Source organism: Vombatus ursinus, unplaced genomic scaffold, assembly GCF_900497805.2.
Source record: "Vombatus ursinus unplaced genomic scaffold, bare-nosed wombat genome assembly UNPS02014813.1, whole genome shotgun sequence".
NCBI lineage: Eukaryota > Metazoa > Chordata > Mammalia > Diprotodontia > Vombatidae > Vombatus > Vombatus ursinus.
This window is the reverse complement of record NW_020954591.1, coordinates 23577081-23597523: the sequence shown is the minus strand read 5'-3', so window position 1 is coordinate 23597523 and position 20443 is coordinate 23577081. Positions and strand designations below refer to the sequence as shown.

The 20443-nt window shown below is 38.4% G+C and overlaps 1 protein-coding gene across 3 annotated transcripts in view; it reads right to left on the bottom strand.

The window, feature by feature from the left end:
• NCAPD3 (non-SMC condensin II complex subunit D3) overlaps positions 1-20443 on the bottom strand; it is a 108052-nt gene that overhangs the window by 81353 nt on the left and 6256 nt on the right. For all 3 annotated transcript variants that reach the window (XM_027877638.1, XM_027877637.1, XM_027877636.1), the window contains exons 2-7: positions 16584-16738; positions 15079-15241; positions 6144-6328; positions 2821-2988; positions 2643-2704; positions 2363-2450 (exon numbers count right to left, since the gene is read on the bottom strand). In XM_027877638.1, the coding sequence (XP_027733439.1) occupies positions 2363-2450; positions 2643-2704; positions 2821-2988; positions 6144-6328; positions 15079-15241; positions 16584-16738 (821 nt within the window). The remainder of the gene's footprint in view (positions 1-2362; positions 2451-2642; positions 2705-2820; positions 2989-6143; positions 6329-15078; positions 15242-16583; positions 16739-20443) is intronic.

Genomic DNA, 20443 nt, shown 5'->3' with positions numbered 1-20443 from the left:
ATTGTTATTAGAATGCTCAATACCTTTAGGTACAAAATGCAAAATACTAAATGCTGGACCTAAAAAAATATACTTTTATATCTATGTTTTTAAAGGATGTCTGAAAGGGAAAAGGGATTCAAGATACAGTATTGTAAATAATTAGTAAATCAAGTATTTATTAAATGCCAACATGGGGCCATGCCCGTGCACCAATACAAAGATTTAAACAATCACTACTTACAAAGAGCTTACCTTCTAAAGGGAGATGTAACAAGTACATATAAAAATATATACAGCATAGCACGAATATAAATACAAATACAAATATATACAAACTAGTTAAATATAATGTAGTTTGGGAGGGAAGGCACTTGTACCTGGAGAAATCAGGAAAAGCTTCACATAGAAGCCTTGAGATGCATTTTAGAAAGAAAGGGAGTCTGATATAGAGGTAAAGAGGCACTTTCAAGTCAAATGACATGGCAAGTACAAAGGTATAAGGACAGAAGATGGAGTGAGGAACAAAGAATTTGGATGGATCACAAAGTATGGAAAGGAAAATACCGTCCAATGAAACTGGAAAGATGGTCTGGGGCAAGGGTTTTTTTTCAGGCTTCCAAAGCTAAAAGGAGTTTATATTTGATCCTAAAAGCAACAAAAAGCACCGGAGGCTGGCAGAGTAGGAGAGTAACATGATCAAATATGTCCTTAAGGAAAATTATTTTAGTAGTGTTGTGTAGGATGGACTGAAGTGGGGACAGATTTGAAGGAGAAAAACCAATTAGGAACTTGTGGCAATAATCTAGAGGAAAGGACCTGAAATAAGGTGGTAGCTATCTGACTGGAGAGAAGAGGTCAGATGCAAGAGATGGTGTAAAAATAGCAATGGCAAGATTTGTCAACAATTGGGTATAGGGGAAGAAGGAGAGTGAGGCATTCAGAATAATGCTGAAATTATGAATCTGGGAGACTGGAAGGATAGTGGTGGCTTCAAAATAAATTGGTAAATATGAATGAGGGGAGGGTTTTGGAGGAAAGGTGAGCACAGATCAGGACACGTTGAGTTTAAGATGTTTTGGAGACATCCAGTTTAAAATGTCCAATAGGTAAATGAAGATGGAGACTGGAAGCTCAAAGGAAAGACTGGGTCTAGGAGTTATCTGTATAGAGATGGGAGTCAAACCCATAGAAGCTGATGAGGTCACCAAGACAGAAAGTACAGAAGAAGAAAAGAAGGCCCAGGGCAGAATCTTGGGGAATGCTCACGTTCAGGGCACAAGAGATGGTTGAAGAGTTAGCCAAAGAGATTGAGAAAATAGTCAAATCACTAGCGTATGAATCAGGAGAGAGTAGTGTCAGGAAAAGCCAAAAGAGGATGGTAAAAAGCATCAAATACAGAATATACATACATTAAGTACACTGATACTGGATGCCAACCAGAACAACAGTTTAGAGCATATGTTATGTATTTTGTTTTCTTATAATGTCTCAATAGTCAGGGCAGCACTAATGTTTATAACATTTTCTTGGCAAAAATAAGGCTGGACACAATCACACCAGGTATTTCCCAAAAGGCATTATTTGGGGAGCACCCTAAATAATTGGCATCTGTACATACCAAGTTTATTAATAGCTCCACAGAAAAGAAAATAAGATAGCTTGATGATTATTTCTGTTACTGATCAACTGTAAGCGTACAAGTAATTGTCATGGAAACCTTGGGAATTGTGTGACTGCCTACTATTCTTTCCTTTGTAACATGTCAACAAATATTTTTATAAGAGCATGTCTTTGTTGTCTGGGAGCTCATCTGCCCCCCTGTGTAATCCCCATTTGAAATACAGGTTGCCATCTGAAACTGAACAATAAGTTGCTGCAGCTACCAAATGATATGCCATCAAACTGACACTAAACAAAAGATCATGAAGAACCTTTCAAAATTGTAATATACAAATTATATGTTATGTTAAAAGATCTCTAAATTAAATAATGCTTTTGAAAATTCAATTCAACTAACATTTATTAAGCACCTACTGTGTACCATGAACTATAATGGACACAGAAGATACCAAGACAAAAGACAAAAACAACAACCAAAAAAACCCAGTTTTTTCCCTCAAGGAGTTTACATTCCATTAAGGGAAAACAATATGTACGTGGAAAATTAAACACAAAGTAAGTACCAAGTAATTTCTAAGGAGAAAGCTTAAGTTTAACATGACGGACCATTTGTTAGCAACAGAATAAGCATTACAGAGAGCACAATGGAAGGACAGGGTAGAGTAGGATAAGCTTGACATGGATAAATATAAGAAGATGGTGTGAGGAGCTTCTTTATTTAAATTAAACAGTTAATAAATTAGATCCTGATTTCCTTTACCTTATCCCCTTCCCCATGAATGGAGGAACACAGCAAACGTAGTCCATGATAAGCCAATTCTGGTATATATTTTGCTTTGTCAATGTTTCTAGACAAAAAAAAAAAAAAAAAAAAAAGAAGTAGCATTAGCTAGTAGATATGATTACATAATTAACATAAAGACCCACCTCTTACTTCCACAAACCATGTTTAAACTAATTAATAGCAAATGCTAATCAGAATATAGACAAAAAAACTACCATGTAGTACCATTTTAAAGTGCAGAGAATTAAAAGCTCACCTGGCTTCTAAAGTCTGAAATCCATGAAGAACTGGTTCAAAACTGGTTAATCCAACTAAGATCTAAAAAACAGACACCAAGAAAAGACTTAAGGTCTGACTGTTTACCTTGGTCAACTTGCTAAAAAGCCTGATTAGTGAAGGATGATACACTTATGCCTCCTGGCCCCTTCAGTTACCTGTATACAATTTTGCACACACTGTGGCTTTTCTTTCAGGGGAAACTTGGGCAAAAGTCTTAAAAAATTCTTCATAAGAAGGAAGATGGCATCCCGAATTTGACAAATGTCACGTACAGAAAAACTTATATCATCCTCATCATCTTCTTCTTCTAAGATTTCATCCATCTAGAGTAAGAAACAAAAGGGGCATCACTTTTTACGTAAGGTCAACTACTTTATCCCAATGGACTAACAAGAAAAATCTAGTAAAGAAAGGGCAGTAGTTGAGGCACTTCATTATTAGGAGTTCCTATGTTTTCAGAAATTTTTAAAAATAATTTTTATTTTTTGTTAACTGTACTTGACAAACTCTATTTGTCATAATCATCTCCACATGCAAAGAAGAAAAAGAAGATAGTGTGTGAAATCATGAATCTATTACACTCTGATTTTTTTGTGTTAGTTTTATAGGTGACCTGCCTGTCTGCATCTCCTTCTGTGCCTCCTAATATAGTGTCTTTCTTTTGAGTGGTGGTTTTGCTTTCTTTTCTAATGCTTCAATGATCCTCCTGCACTCTTGGATGGTATTCTGGGGACCTGAATATAGGTCCTGACCTATAGTACCTGGGATTCTGCCACTAGTTTTCAGTTTCACTGGGGTCTGTGCTCAGAGTACTGCCAAGTTGCAGGCCTGTTTACATCTTACAGATAGTACTGCTTTCTTCAAAACCCTCAGGGACAGTTCAGATCATCGTGGCACACCTTCATAACCATAATGGACTGATTTCTAGATTTGTAGTCTGAGCTTTGCCAGTGAGTATACTCATGTGAGGGGTCAGACTGATGGCGTTCAAGGGCTCTGCAAGGCTTGTTGGAACATTCAGGTCTTCCTGCCCCTTGTACACATGCTGTATGTTCCAGCAGTACTGAGAATATTTCTGGTATATTTTGGAAGAATTACAAGCAATGGGGTGGCTGCAGCTTTTGTGACTGCACCCCTTCCTTAATGCCCAATGACCTGGGCTGAATAAAAATACTTATTGGTATAACTCTTTGGATTTTCTTATCATTATTCAGTCTGGAGCTCTTTTTTTATCTTAGCTGTAGTACCTGTGATAGAGTTGAGCTGTTCTGTTCCTGTTCCTGTTCAATCTGTCTTAACCAGAAGTTAGTTATTTGGCAATCTGATGCCATTTAAGGTCCACATTAATTCATTCAGTCAATCAACAAGCATTTATTAAGTACCTGCTATTTGCCTGGCACTATGCTAGGTGCTGGGGATACAAATACAAAGCATAAAAAATACATTCTACCTCTGTTTTCACTACCCACCACAAAGGTACGTGAAACAACTGGTTTTACTGATGGCAGTCTTGCTGACATTCCACCCTCTTCCAAACTTTCTCAGTATCAGTAATGGAGCATATATTATCAGGGAGCCAAGTACAAAGGTTGTGAGGTGTACTTAAGTTTTAATAAAAACTGATTTACCTAATCTGATTTAATTGACTCCATTTCTTTCAAACATTCACTGTCATGTGCTGATACATATGGTTGATTACATGATTCTTATTTTATACTTCTAAATAGAAACTATCTTTTTTATCCTAATTTACTATGAATTCCTAATTACTAATGAATTCCAAGAAAACTAATACCAAAAATTAACCATGAATAAAAATAACATAAGTCTTCACTTATTACTTCACTTCAACAAAAAGGAAGGAAGCTTACCTAAGTCAATCAACAGAAAACGCAGGGACCCAGTATCAGAAGTACATGGAAACGGAGGAGAGACTAACTGGATTTCTGAACTTCAGTTTCACAATAAACCAACTGTCTACTGAACATTTCAAACTAGATGTCCCATATATTTAACAAATTCAAAACTGAACTCATTATCTTTCCCCCAAAACCTACCCCTCTTCCAAATTTCCCTATACTTCCACAATCCTTCCAGTCTTTCAGGTTCATAATCTTAGCATTCATTATTCTCCACTCCTCATTCTCCCTCATTCCACATATCTAATTTTGCCATTTCTACCTAAGCAATCTCTCACATTTGAGCCCTTCTTCCCACTCACATCAGCTTGGTTCCAGCCCTTATCATCTCTTGCCTAAACTATTGCAATGGTCTCCTAATTGGTCTCCCTATCTCATCTTTCCCCATTCCAATTCAATCTATACACTGCTGCCAAAGTGGTTTTCCTTAAGCATAGGTCTGACCATGTCACTACACTATTCATATTCCATTATAGCTACTATGACTACCTATATTACTTCTATGATCAAATATAAAATTTTCATTTTGGCTTTTAAAAGTCTCCACAACCTGGTCCCAATCTATCTCTGCTACCTCATTACTCCCTTTCCTACACCTTACAGTACAGCTAAACCAGCTTTCTCTCTGAATCCCACATACTACATTCCATCTCCTGTCTTTGTGCCTTTGCATTGGTGATCCCCTATCACCAGAATGCATTTCTTCTTTGTTTACACCTCACAGAATCCATCATTTCCTCCAAGACTGGATCTGAATCCAGCACCACCTTCTACATGAAGCCTTTCCTGATCTTTCCACCTGCTTCCTAAACTATCTTCTATTAAAGTACCTTGCATGTAGTCTTTATATACTTACATAGATACATGCCATTTCCAAAGAGAATGCAAGAATACTTGAGAATAAGGATTAAACCTATTTGTGTCCCCAGCACCTACCACAGTGCTTGACAAAGGCTTAATAGAAACTTGGTGATTGTTAGTCTGGTGATACAATGATGAGAATGGATGGTTGGAAGGAAGGGGACAATAGTAGGGTTCCTCTAGCCCATCTAAATATCCCCATAAAGCATTAATCATAACCCTAGTGGCTATATCAATAAAAATCATCTTTTATATCATCACATACATAAATCAGCAGCTTCTATAGAAAAGTAATTACAAAACACATGTACTCTGTTTTGTTCAGTTAGCTTTTTTGGATTTTTAAAAAATTGACTATTTTTACTATTCAATTTGACAAGCATTTATTAAGCATTTACTTGAGAAACATTGTGCTAGACAGTGGGAATGGACATGAAGACAAAAAATAATCACTATCCTCAAGAAGCTCACATTCTCTTGGGCAGGGATGTAAGGGGGGGGGTAGGGGGAAGGAGGGTAGAGATACAATATATATATATAGCTAAGCACAAACAACGTAGTGTAGCCTTATTAGCTGACCTGAAATTTTAAGATTTTATAAGATGATTCGGAAAATGATCATGGAGCTCTAAGCTAAAAAAAAAAAAAATCTCAAAATCCTACAATTACTAACATCTTTAAAATTTTCTTCTTCTTACCTCAAAGTCCTCTTTTCTGGGTGGTTTTCCTCTCTTTCTATTTCCTCTTGAATCAGCTTGAGAACTTTTGGGATGTTCTTTTTTTCTTTTCCTACTCAAGTTAGATTCTTGAGGCCAGCTCTTTTTTAGAATCTGAAGACATTTGTCAAACATCACTGGATGGAACACTTGATTAGCTATGCTACCTGTTCATAAAGAGTAAAGCAGGTTAAGATTTCATTGATCTTGACATATGTCCAATTACATTATAAATGAATAAAAAAAACCCATAAAGCAAAATTTCAATTCGTTTTAAATAACCAAGAAAACTGTACATAGTAGAGACAGAGTAGGCTTTAGAGCCAAGAAGACCTGATTTCAAGTTGTGCCTATGACCCATACTACTTGTGTGAATCTGAGTACAGCACTCAAACTCTCAAAGAGTGTACCGTCAACTCTCTAAGACCATAACTCACAGTGAAAATGCTGACTTACAGCGACAATGGAAGTATCCTCATCTGGAACACACTGACTACTTAAACAATGAAATTTCAGGTTCAGTTCCTATCCCTTTTTGAATAATTTAAATAAATTAAGAAAGAAATCAGAGACCAAGGAAGAAAGCATTCACTTTTGGTTTGCAGTTCACATATAATATGCAAATTTTCCTTGCACAGAATCTCGTCATAAATATCAAACAATAAGAAGAATAATGCTAGGGCTAAACGTGTTTCTTTTCTGTCCCCGAGAGTCTATACTCAAGGTCTAGAATAATTTATCATCTGACCTCTGAAGGATTCTGGTACTTTCCTTCCAAGAGCATGAAACTGTTCTCTCCAAAGTTACCAATGATCTCTTAGTAGACAAATCCAATGGCCTTTTTTCATTTCTCAATCTCTTTAATCTCTCTGTAGCCTTTGCAATCAAATATGTCCCTTCTCTCCTCAGCCCTGCCACCACTCCAGTGCAGGCACTCATCACTGCACACCTGGATTATATTGTAACACCCTGCTTATGGGTCTGCCTGCCTTAATTCTATCCCCACTCCAGTCCATCCTTCATAAAGCCACCCAAGTGATTTTCTTGGCATAGGGTTGACCGTTTCACCTTCCACTGAATAAGCTCCAGTGGCTGCCTATTACCTTCAGGATCAAATGCAAAATTCACTGATTTGAATTCAAAGCCCTCCATAACCTAGCTCCCTCTGACTTTTTTTTTCTTTTATTTTCAAAATTTGGAGTTCTAAATTTTCTCCCTTCCTCCCTCCCCACCCACCCTCATTGATAAGGCAAGCAACTAAATATAGGTTATATATGTGCAGTTATGCAAAACACTTTCATAGCAGACATGCTGTGCAAAACTAACTCTATTTCCCTTAATCCTATCCCGCGCCCCCATTTATTCTTTCTTTTGACCCTGTACTTCCTTAGAAGTATTTGCTTCTTATTACCCCCTTTCCCAATCTGCCCTCCTCTCTATCATCCCCCCTACTCTCTTGTCCCCTTACCCCCCTATTTTCCTGTAGGGTGAGACAGATTTCCATACCCAATTGAGTGTGTATGTTATTCCCTACTTAAGTCAAATCCTATGAGAATAAGATTCACTCATTCCCTCTCACCTTCCCCTGTTTCCCCTCCACTGTAACAGCCTTTTTTTTTGTTTTTATTGTGAGATGGTTTACCCTGTTCTACCTCTCCCTCTCTCCTGCTCCTAGTATAATCCTCTCACCCCTTAATTTTATTCTCCAGATATGACCCCTTCATCTTCAACTCACCCTATGCCATCTATCTAACTGTATCTATATATACATACATATAATTTTTTCCCCTCCAACTACCCTAATACTGACAAAGGTCTCATGAGTTACAAATATCATCTTTCCTTGCAGGAATGCAAACAGTTCAACCTTAATAAGTCTCTTATTATTTTCTCTTTCCTGTTTACGTCTTCATGTTCCACTCGAGTCTTGTATTTGAAAATCAAATTTTCTATTCAGCTCTGTTCTGTTCATCAAGAATGCCTGAAAGTCCTCTATTTCACTGAATGACCATTTTTTCCCCTGAAGGATTATATTCAGTTTTGCTAGGCAGGTGATTTTTGGCTGTAATTCTATCTCCTTTGCCCTATGGAATATCATATTCCATGTCCTGCAGTCCCTTAATGTAGAAGCTGCTAAATCTTGTGTTATCCTGATTGTGTTTCCACAATACTTGAATTGTTTCTGGCTGTTTATAATATTTTCTCCTTGACCTGGGAACTCTGGAATTTGGCTACAATATTCCTAGGAGTTTTCCTTTGGGGATCTCTTTCAGGAAGAGATCGGTGGATTCTTTCAATTTCTATTTTGCCCTCTGGTTCTAAAATATCAGGACAGTTTTCATTGATAATTTCTTGAAAGATGATGTCTAGGCTTTTTTTTTTGATCATGGCTTTCAGATAGTCCAATAATTTTTAAATTCTCTCTCCTGGATCTATTTTCCAGGTCAGTTGTTTTTCCAATGAGATATTTCACATTGTTTTCTAATTTTTCATTCTTTTAGATTTGTTTTACATTGTCTCGATTTCTCATAAAGTCACTAGCTTCCAATTGCTCTATTCTAATTTTTAAGGAAGTATTTTCTTCAGTAATCTTTTGGACTTCCTTTTCCATTTGGCCAATTTTGCTTTTTAGGGCATTCTTCTCCTCACTGGCTTTTTGGACCTCTTTTGCCATTTGGTTTAGGCTATTTTTTAAGGTGTTATTTTCTTCAGTATTTTTTGGGGTCTCCTTTAGCAAGCTGTTGAGTTGTTTTTCATGATTTTCTTGCATCACTCTCATTTCTCTTTCCAATTTTTCTACTACTTCTCTTACTTGCTTCTCAAAATCCCTTTTGAGCTCTTCCAAGGCCTGGGACTGATTCATATTCTTCTTGGAGGCTTTGGATGTAGGATCTTTGGCTTTGTTGTCTTCTTCTGGTTGTAGGTTTTGATCTTCTTTGTCACCAAAGTAAAATAATATAGTCTGACTCTTTTTGCACTGCTTGCTTATGATCCCAACCAATTACTTGAGTTTCAAACTCTTTATTAAGGTAAGAGTCTGTTTCCAATGTGGAGAATGTACTGTCCCAAGCTTCGGGGGGTTGTACAACTGTTTTCAGAGATACTTCTAGGAACCTGAAAATTTTCAGTTCTTCCAAGGTACTATGATAAGGGGCGAGGTGTTTCCTCTCCACCACCACAACGTGCTCCACCACACCAGCGTTCCTCCTTGCCCCAGGACCGCCCCTCAGAACTGTGACCCAGATCCAAGCACTGGTAAAGCAAGATATTCCTGCCTCAGCACTGGCAAAGAGATCCTTGCAATCCCCCTCTGATCAGCCACTGGATTCCCCCTCAGTCTGTGGGCCAGAAGCTCAGGAAACAGCCTCGGCCCGGGGCCACGCTCAAGACTTGTGGCTGAGACCAAGTTCCTCTCTCACTGCAGTCACAGACTTTTCCCACTGACCTTCCAAGTGGTCTTTGGCGTTCGTGGGTTGAGAAGTCTGGAAACCGCCACAGCTGCCCGAGATTCAGTCCTCTGAGGCCTGCTCCAAGTTCACTGTGGCCTGCACGCCCATGCCGAACTGCACTCCTCTCCCCGCTCGGCACGATATACCTTTCTGATCGACCATCCAGGCTGTCTTTGGCTGGAAATTTGTTTCACTCTGTCTTTTTGTGGGTTCTACTGCTTTAGAATTTGTTTAGAGCCATTTTTTATAAGTATTTGGAGGGGTTTGGGGGGAGAGCTCAAGCAAGTCACTGCTTTCCCTCCCATCTTGGCTCTGCCCCCTTTCCCAGTTTTCTTACATCATACTCCCAGCCAAGTACTCAGTGATCCAATGACACTGCCTCTTGGCTGTTCCATGAACAATACACTCCAAGCCTACTGACCTCCTTTAAGTCAGGGAATCTCATCTACAGGAAGCCTTTCCCATGCTCTCTTAATTCAAGTGCCTCTTTTCTCTTTATTATTTCCTATTTGTCCTATATTTTGTTTATTTGTACATATTTGTTTGCTTGGTATCTCTCCCAGTACATCCGAAGCTCTTCTAAAGCAAGAACTGTCATCTACCTTTTTGAATCTGCAGTACTTAGCAGTGTCTGACACATTGTAGGTGATTAACAAATGTTACTGGGCGGCAGCTAGTTGGCGAAGTGGTTAGAGCACCAGCCCTGAGGTGAGGAGGACCTGAGTTCAAATCCAGCCTCAGACCAAACACTTCACACTTACTAGCTGTGTGACCCTGGGCAAGTCACTTAACCTCAATTGCCTTAAAACAAACAAACAAACAAAAAAACACCAAATGTTTACTGTCAGTCAATAAACTGACTATACTCTCAACCCCCTCATGACTTCTACCCCAACACTACACTGAAACCACTCTAAAGTCATAAGTTACACACTTATCGACAAACCCAAGAACTATTTTTTTTTTCAAGTCCTTGTCTATCTCTGATTCTGCTAAGTCATCTGGAACTTTTGACTACAGATTACTCTCTCTCCTTTCGTGAATTCAGAGCTTTGTTGTTGTTTTAATCATTTTCATTCATGTCTGACTCTTCCTGACCTCTTTTGGGGTTTTCTTAGCAAAGATACTGAAGTGGTTTGCCATTTCCTCCTCCCACTCATTTTACAGATGAAGAAACTGAGGCAAATAAGGTTAAGTGATTTGCCCAGGGTCACATAACTAGCAAGTGTCTGAGGCCAGATTTGAACTTAGAAAGATGAGTCTTCTCAACACAAGGCCCAGTGCTCTACCAACAGTACCAGCTAGCTGCCCTAATTCAGAACTACCATTCTTTTAAAAACTGATTATCTTTGTACCTTTCTAACTATTTCTTGTCTAGCCCCTAATCTTTTTTTTTTTTTTTTACAACCAGTTGATGTGGTTATTCCCCAAATGACTTCCTTGACTTTCTTCTCTCCCTTGGCAATTTCAATCACTCCCATAGCTTCAACAACAGATTCTATACAGATGATTTCCAGCCCTGACCTCTCATTGGACTCCAGACATACCCCAAACGCCTACAGGACATCTTTACCTGCATATTTCACTGGTAGCTCAAATTCCACATAACTGAAATCAGGTTTATTATCTTTCTCCCTAAACATGCTATTCCTTTTGACTTCAATATTTCTATCCATGGTACTACATATACGATGATACAGTCTTTCATATTAAAAGCCTTGGTGTTATCTTTGATTTTTTTCTTTTCCTTTATCTCTTATATCCAGTTACTATGAGATATGATTCATCTGAACCTCTATTCTATTCCAATCAGTATTAATCAGTTTGATATGATTCCATAGGGGTAGTGATTATAAGTTCTGTATACTAGGCCCCAGAGCTTTGAACTGCAGATTCGAAGTTCACTTGCTTAATCACAGAAAGCTAACTAGAGGCACTGCACCTTTTTTTTTTTTTTACCTTGTTACGTGACCAAGCCCAGTGTGGCGGATGTTACTCAATTACATAGAAAGTCTCTCAACTGATTTTTGTACCTCTGGACCACTTTCTCTTGTCCACTATGAGCATGTGACCATCATATGATGACTTAGTCCGTGGAGATGCTCCATGCTCTGCTCAACCCAAGACCCTGCTATTGACATATCATTTCTATCTGATACATCACTTTTTGACCTTTGAAGCAAGGTCCATAAACCAATGGGACTCTATATTTTGTGTGGTCCCTCTATAGTGTTCAAGTATCAAATCTGGTATCAAGCTTTATAAAAATAAGGCCCTGAAAGAAGGGAGCATCTCAGATGATGGGGAGGATTTGAGGTAAACTTCATTTGAGGGGACCATGGAGCCTTTAATGAAGTGCCATTGGCTTAGAGCTCCGCTTCAGTCTCTTTTATTGTAGGTTGGACAACTTAAAATCCCACATTACCAAATCTTGTAAAGCTCATCACCTCACATATATCCTCTTCATTTCATCAATCTTAGTATGAGGCCTTGTCACCATAAACATGGAAAATTATAACAGTATCTTCTTTTCTTCTTCCATCTCCATTCTTTCCATTTTTCCAATCAATCTGTTATACTGTTTTGGGGGGGTGGGGGTGGCAGATGGAGCCAAGGTGGTGGAAAGGAGCCAGGATGTTGCCTGAGCTCTCCCCAGTTTCCCTCGGAAACAATGTTAAATCAAACCTCTTAAAAGAATTCCGGGGGGACAGAATCCACAAAAAGACAGAGTGAAACAATTTTCTAGCCCAAGAAAACTTAGAAGGACTTCAGGAAAGGTCCGTCTCACATGGGTAAAAGGAGAGCACAGCCCACTGCAGGCAGTGTCTGGACAAGCCAGCAGGACTCTTAGCCACAGCACAGATCAGCAAGTGAGGCCCCAAAGTTCTGGCTCAACAGGCCAGCTGTGAGGCCTCCAGCCCCAGTAGGCAAACTGCCAGCCCCAGAACCCAAGGCACAATAGGCATGGCTAGGCCAGGCTACTCTAACACAGTGAGCAAGCTACCAGCTCCAGAAGCCCCAGCACTGCAAGCCAGTGACCAGGCCTCTGGGCCCAGTGCAAGAAGCTTGGGACAGTGCTCCTTGTATCTCAGGAGCAGAACTCAACTTTTAAAATGAGCAAAAAACCAAAAAAGAGCCCTGACCATAGAAAGCTATTACGGTGACAGGGAAGCTCAAAATACAAACTCAGAAGAGGACAACTATGTCAAAATGCCTACATATAAAGCCTCAAACGGGAATATGAATTGGTCTCAAGCCCAAAAAGTCCTCTTAGAAGAGCTTAAAAAGAATTTTAAAAATCAAGTAAGAGAGGTAGAAGAAAAATTGGGAAAAGAAATGAGAGTTATGCAAGACAATTATGAAAAGAGAGTCAACAGCTTAGAAAAGGAAGCACAAAAACTGACTGAAGAAAGCAACTTTAAAAATAGAAGTGGCCATATGGAAAAGGAGGTACAAAAGCTAATAATTCCTTAAAAATTAGAATTGGGCAAGTGGAAGCTAATGACTCTATGAGAAATCAAAAATGAGTCAAACAAAATCAAAAGAATGAAAAAATAGAAGAAAATGTAAAATACCTCATTGGAAGATCTGTTATACTGCTGCCAGAATAACCTGATCAGTCATGTCTAACCTCCACTCAAAATCCTTCACATCCTACTGGCTACTGAGGAAAATTCAAACTCCCTTGCTTGGTATTCAAGACCTTTCACAATCGTGTATCACCTACTTTCTAATAGTCTCTCCCTATTACTCCCTTCTTATACATTAAGCTTTAGCCAGAGCAGATTCCATCTCTGCCTGCCAAGTACCTCCTGAGCATTCCTGCATCCATGCCCTGTTGTCAGACTGAAATGACCACCCTTCCACTACTGCTTTGCCTGCTGAATTCCCACCTTTAAATCTAATTTCTAACCTTTAAATCATAACTTATAAAGACTTCACTGATCCCCCTGAAGCTTCACATATGTTTACATTTAATGTTTACAGAATGCTGACAATAATCCTGAGTTAGGCAACACATGCAATTTTTTCTTTTCCGAGTGATAAGGAAACTGAGGTCCATATAAATTAAATGACTTGCTTATGGTCACAAAACTAGTAAAGGTCAGAAGAATGATTTCAATCCAAGTTTCCTGACTATAAATTTAGTTCTCCTCACCATACCATATTGCCTTTACTCTCCCACTTTCTTTTGTAACTCCCTAATTTCTATATAATTATTTTCATCTAAACTCTAAGCTTTTCAGGGCGATGAGCTTTCTCTTTTGAATTTTGTTATCTCCTCCAACACCTAACACAATGCTACATTCATGAAAGTTTCTTGAGTAATTGCTGAATAAATGATCTTTTGTTTTCCCATTTAAAGAGATACAGATTCAGAATTCTTTATTTTTGCTGAGCATAATGGTATACACCTGTAGTCCCAGCTACCAGGGTGGCTTGAGGCTAGCAGATCTCTTGAGATAAGGAGTTCTGAACTTCAGTGAACCAAATCATGTTATCCTCACTAAACTGAGTATCAGGAAGGCAGCTAGGTAATGTGGTTGATAGGGCATTGGGCATGAAGTCAGGAAGATTCTTTTTTTCTGAGTTTGAATCTGGCCTCAGACACTTATTGGCTGCATGACTCTGGGCAAGTCACTTAATCCTGTTTGCCTCAGTTTCCTCATCTTTAAAATGGTGGTTGTCGTCCCTTGTCCTCAAAAAGGACCAAAATTACATCACTATGTTGGGGTCCAACTATGGCTGATCAGATCAATACAAGCTTGGAAGACTCTATCACAGGACGAGCACAAAAAGTCTACATGAATATTTGGAGTGGAGATATCTCTAAATCTGTGCAAATCCTATTTCTTTTGAGCTATTGCAATTCTGCTCTGCTCACAGAACACAGCACCTTCTTTGATGTGGCCATGCTATGCTTGGCTGTCCTGTGCCAGAGTTGCCCATGTCACAAAATCAACTCCAAAGTTCTATAGAGCCTCATGTCAAATGAATTAGAGAAGGACCTGGCAAACCACTCCAATATCTTTGCCATGAAAACCCCAAATGGGGTCAGGGAAGAATCATACGTGATTGAAACAACAGAAAAAAACACCATCACAGTGAGCTCGCAGGAGCAGGGGACACCATGTTGGCTAAGGAGGGGTGAAGTAGCTCAAGATGGAAACAGAACATGTCAAAACTTCCATTTCAACTAGTAGTAGGATTAGGTCAAGTGAGCAGCACCTGCACTTCCACCCTGGATGAGAGGAAGAGAAGGAAGGGAAGAAAAGGAAGGAAGGAAAAGAAGAAAGGAAGGAAGGAGGAAAGGAAGGAAGGAGTGAAGGAGGGAGAGAGGGAAGGAAGGAAATTTTTTATTTTCAAATGAGGAATTAAGAAAACAAGGAACACTTGGGTTGTAAGAAAAAACAATGCAGAAAAACAAAGTGGTAGTAGATATGATTGATTGAATCACGTTCACTTACCTGGGATTTCAAGCAACAAAAAGTAAAGCCCAGCAGCATGCAGACCATATTCCCGATCTTGCACGGTGGCATTTTTCTTAAGGACTATTTCAACAAAGTGATAGAAAAGGGCCACAAGTACATTTTGAGAAATATTGTTCTCCTTAAAGATGGTCCAAATACTCTTAAAAAATAAAAAAAGAAAAGTCAAGAGTTGGAGAAAATTTTTAAATGTCACATGAACTATGATGTCTTTTCGGAAATGTGCTAATTTACTGAGGTGGGGACTGGTCAGTCTTGTCCCTCTTTTCTCCTCAGCAAGTTACCAGCAGATGACTGAAACTACTACCCTTATACAAAGTCTATTTCCCATCCTCGTTCCTGACTCAGAAAATCCTAACCATTTCAATACACCAACTGAAGAGAGGGGTAAAAAACCCCACAAAGTAACCATTTCTACTATTTTGTCCTCCAGGTGGTCAGGAAGTTATCAAAGTGAACCCCTTGAATGAAATCCAAGAGATCAGAAGAATTCTACCTGGACCTTCTTGCTTCCTTACAGAAGTAAGGTAAATAGCAGTTAACTGAGTTGGCACAAAGTTTTTTTGGTGTTGATTTTACTTAAGAGCTTTATTTCTGAAAAGCTATATATATATCAAATATTGTAAAGGTATTTAATCTTCATTTCTGATTGATCAGCAATTTGCAATGGTTCATAACACTAAGTTTCTCTGTCCTGTTTCTTTTATACCACCTACTCCCTTAAGTAATCAATGATATCTAAAAACAGTACTTAGGAGCACTTAAGTAACTTGATAATTTTTTTTAAGTGTTTGTGTAAATCAGTCAGTAATGAAAATAATCACTCATCTGTTTAGGGAGCTGGATTTTCCTAAAATGGAGGAAGCAAAAATGTATTGCCATTTGGATTTGGATTTTTTAAAAAGAGATATATGTAAGGTCAGAAATAATCTCCAGGGATTCTTAACTTGTGGTCTGTGAATATATTTTTAGAATATTTTGACAATCATATTTGAATATAATTGGTTTCCTCTGCAATCCTGTATATTTTATATTATTCATTTTTAAAAAAACACCATTATTTTGAGGAGTCCATAGCTTCACCAGACTGCCTAAGGGATAGTGAAACAAAAAAGGTTAAGAACCCCTGATCTAGTTCAATTTCTTCATTTTATAGTTGAGAAAACAATTCAAGAGAGGTTAAATTACCTGCCCCAATTCAGATGAGATTACCATATAATTCTTTTTGGTCTTATGCTTTTTTCACATTGTTTATTTTACTCTTGTAGTTTGACAAATTGTTATTGCTTTGAGTTCTTTGAAGAGCTGAGCACTGTGCAAGAAAGCACAGGGAAATACGTAAAGTCTACACAAGACCCAAAGGCTTATGAAGTTTACGTGTCTTTCATATAATTCCTACAGTACTATTCATGTTACATGAGTTACATTTTTAATGTAACAGCCATTTTTATTTCAAACCTAAAAATGATCAGCATGTTTTTTACCTCTGTGGTTCCATGTTCTTGAGTAGCAAAAGGAAAAAGATTCTCATAGAGTTCAGCGAATGCATATAGTCCATCCTCTGTGATCTGCATTTCAATGTTGGGATCCAAAGGTTCAGTCTCCATGAAATCCAGTTCCCAGACTGTGTCCACCCATGCTGGCGGTAAAATATTGTAAATGAAATTAATAAATCCTCAGCAGGAAAAAAAGATTAACATTTTCTAGTCTTTAACATTCTCTGATCATGTTCAATAAAAGGTTTTTTAAAAAGCATTAGTCACGTTCTTTGTTTACCTTTATAGTAGGGGTTTATCCACCACCACTCCCATATAAAGGAAACACATTATTTGAAAATACTCATTGAAATAAAAAATTAAGGAAATAATTATTTTAATGTCAACTGCAGCTATACTGTTGAGAGAAAGTAATTTTCTCTCTTCTATCTGGACAGGGCCAACCAGAATTCTAGATCATATTATGCTATATTCAAAAGCACAAATAGAAAGCTACTTTCAAGACAAATAGATCAATCTGGTAGAGAAGAACCATAAAAGGTACCTCTGGTGTTACTTGGTAGAAGTCAGGTTAATGCAATACTTCATCGATGCAAAGGATATAATGTAGTGCTAGGAACTGCAAGCACTCAATGCCGAGCAAGTATTAATTAATCAATAGCGTTCTTACTAAGAATAACCACAGTTCACATTTATGAAGCAAGATTTGACAAACATTACATCATCTGATTCTCACAATCCTGGGAGGTAGGTGGAAATATTATCCACCTATTACAAATGAAGAAATGTAAGTGTAACAGAAGCAAAATAGCTTGCCCATAGACACACAGCTGCTAAGTAACAGAGCTGGTATTAAAGTCCAGTGTAATTCCTATCTATTGGCTCCTTCCATGATGCCTACAAACAAGCCCAAATCTCTCCCATCCTTCAAAAGGCTCTCACTAGACCTTACGATCATCTCAAGAAATCACTCTATATCTCTATTCCTTTTCTCAGTCAAATGCCTAGAAAGAATGACCAACACTCGTTGTCCAGACTTCCTCTCCTCTAATTCACATCTCAACACTCCCTCCCCCCAAATCTGGCTGCCAACTCCATCATTCCACTAAAACAGCTCTCTCCAAAGTAAATGATGATCTCATAACCGCCAAATCTGATGGCCTTTCCTAAAGCTTCCTCCTTTTTGACCTCTCCACAGCATTTGACACCGTTTACCCCTCTCTCCTCCTAGACACTCCCTAGAGTTTTTCTAACACTGCTTTTTCTTGATTCTCTTCCTATCTGTCATACCACTTCTTAATCTTCATTGCTAGATCATCATCCCATCACACTCCCTAACCCGGGGTGAACACCCCAGCTTGGTCCAGAACCTCTTCTTTCTCTACATTCACTCTCTTGGTGACATAATCAGCTTCTATAGGTTCATTATCTCATGGCTGATGACACAGCCAATAGTGATGTTCCATAGACATTTGAAACTCAACATGTCCAAATGAGAACTCATCAACTAAATCCCTAAATCCACCTTTCTTTTAAATTTCCTTAATTCTGTAGAAGAAACCACCATCCCTCCAGGCATCAAGATTCTCAGCCTTGGCATTATCCTTCCCTCCTTCACCCCACATATACATTCAACCGCCAAATCATTCCATGTTTACCTCCACAACATCTCTAGAATCTAAAAGACAAAGCTCTCCCTATGCCTCATTTCCCCCTCTTTTAGAAATATTAAGAAAGCATTTTCCTCAGTATCCTAGCCTTAGAATTAATTTGAATGAGAAATTCTATCAATCTTTCTTTAACTATTCAATTTAAATATTCAATTCAAAAAACACCCACGGCTAAAATCTTTCAACATCTTTCTTATCAAAGCAATAACCATTTTCTAACCCACCCAAGGCTCCACTCCCCAAAACAGCAGGACTCTTCCCTAAAGGGATTAAAGTAATAATCAGTTAATGGAAGTGTTTCCTAAATTCACCTTTGATCATGTAGAAAGGATTCTTAAAGGGAATGAATGGTCAAAGAGAGATTGAATGATTTTAGAAAAATGATTTTCTAGGGTCTGCTGAAAGTTAAGTGATTCTTGTTCTGTTGGATGAAGCAAACCATTAACTGAACTGTTTGTTGTTACCTAAACTCTGAACCTTTGGTCAATCTTGACTATAGAATTTTGTCTATTGTTTAAGAATGTTATAAACCCAAACTCCAAAATGGCTAGGGTTAGAGAGATATTCGAAGTCATGGCATAACTGCTGGTCTTTGGTGCCCCTTCTCTCTAAACAGAAATGTTCAGAATTTGTTTAATCTAAGTTAGCAAAAATTATTTCTGACATGTTTGTGCCTAAAACATGGAGTACAGAACTTTCTCCCATACTTCATTCCATTCACAGTTTATCACCCCAGTTCAGGCCCTCATGACCTCTTGCCTGGACTACTTCATTAACCATCAAATTGGTCTCCCTGCCTACAGTCTCTCCCCACTCTAAATGATCCTCCACACAGATGCCGATCTAAAGCACAAATCTGCCATATCATTTCCTTGATTAATAAATTCCACAAGTTCCCTACCTCTAGGATTAAATATAAACTCCTCTGTTTGTCTTTTAAAGCCCTTCACAACCTGGCCCCAACCTACCTTCCTAGACTTCTTACACATCTTACCCTTTCACACCCACAGTAGTCTAGTGAAACTGGCATTCTTAACTATTCCTCAAACATGAGACTATATGTACCTTTTCTGAATTCACTCCCTTTCTTCACTTCTGCTTCTCACTCAATGAATAAGCATTGATTAAGCACCTATTACTGATTAAACATATATTCTGGGAATACAAAAATTAAATAGTCGATGCTTTCAAGGAGCTGACATTCTATCAAGGACGCCATATGCATGAAGTACATAAAAATACACACAAAATAAATACAAGGTAATAGAAAGAAAGGCACTGGCAACTAAGTTTTAATGGGAACAAAGGGATACTAAGAGGCAGAGGTGTGCTGGTTAATGTTTAACAATCTGCAGCCCCCAAAAATTGGGTGCACACTACATTTTCAAATTTGATCTGATTATTAAAATTTTTCCTTCACTTTCTTAAGTCTACACAATTAAAAAGAAACAAACATGTTAAGTCCTGACTTGTATTTTGCCCATTTCCAAGGTGTAAATGTTTACACCAAAAATTTAACAATCATAGCCAGTTCAAACTGGCTTAAGCATATGTCTGACATCAAAGTATAGAGATCAGCCAAAACAAAGCCTACAGACCAGAAATTGAGTGCCCCCCACTCCTCCACTCTCGGTGAGGAAGAGCTACAATATAAGGTCAGTCTAACCTTCGGTGTGCAAAAGCAAGGGAAGGGGGAAAGCATTTATATAGCAACTACTATGTGCTAGGTAGATAGTGGGCTATATGCTTTTTACAAATATTATCTCACCTGATCCTCACAACAATGTGGTGCTATCATTATTCCATTTTTTACAGTTGAGGATGCTCAGGCAGAGGTTAAATGAGTTGTCTAGTGTCAGACATAGTAAATTTCTCAGGTCCCATTTGAACTCAGGACTTCCTGACTCCAGGCCCAGTGCTCAATCCAGTCACCTCTAATGGTGGCTCCACTAGCTACCCCTCATTACAGGGTTGGAAAAATAGGTTGGGACCAGGTTGTAAAGGGCTTAAAAAGCTAAACAAAGGATTTCACTGAATCCCTAGTTTGTTTCAATGTGCCACTTTCTAAGTTAAACACTGTCACCTACCCCAAAAATGCTGGCTACTGCCTTCCTCCAAGATTATCTTTTATCTGTTTTGTGTATATTTTGTATATGTGTATATAGGGTGCTAGGCACT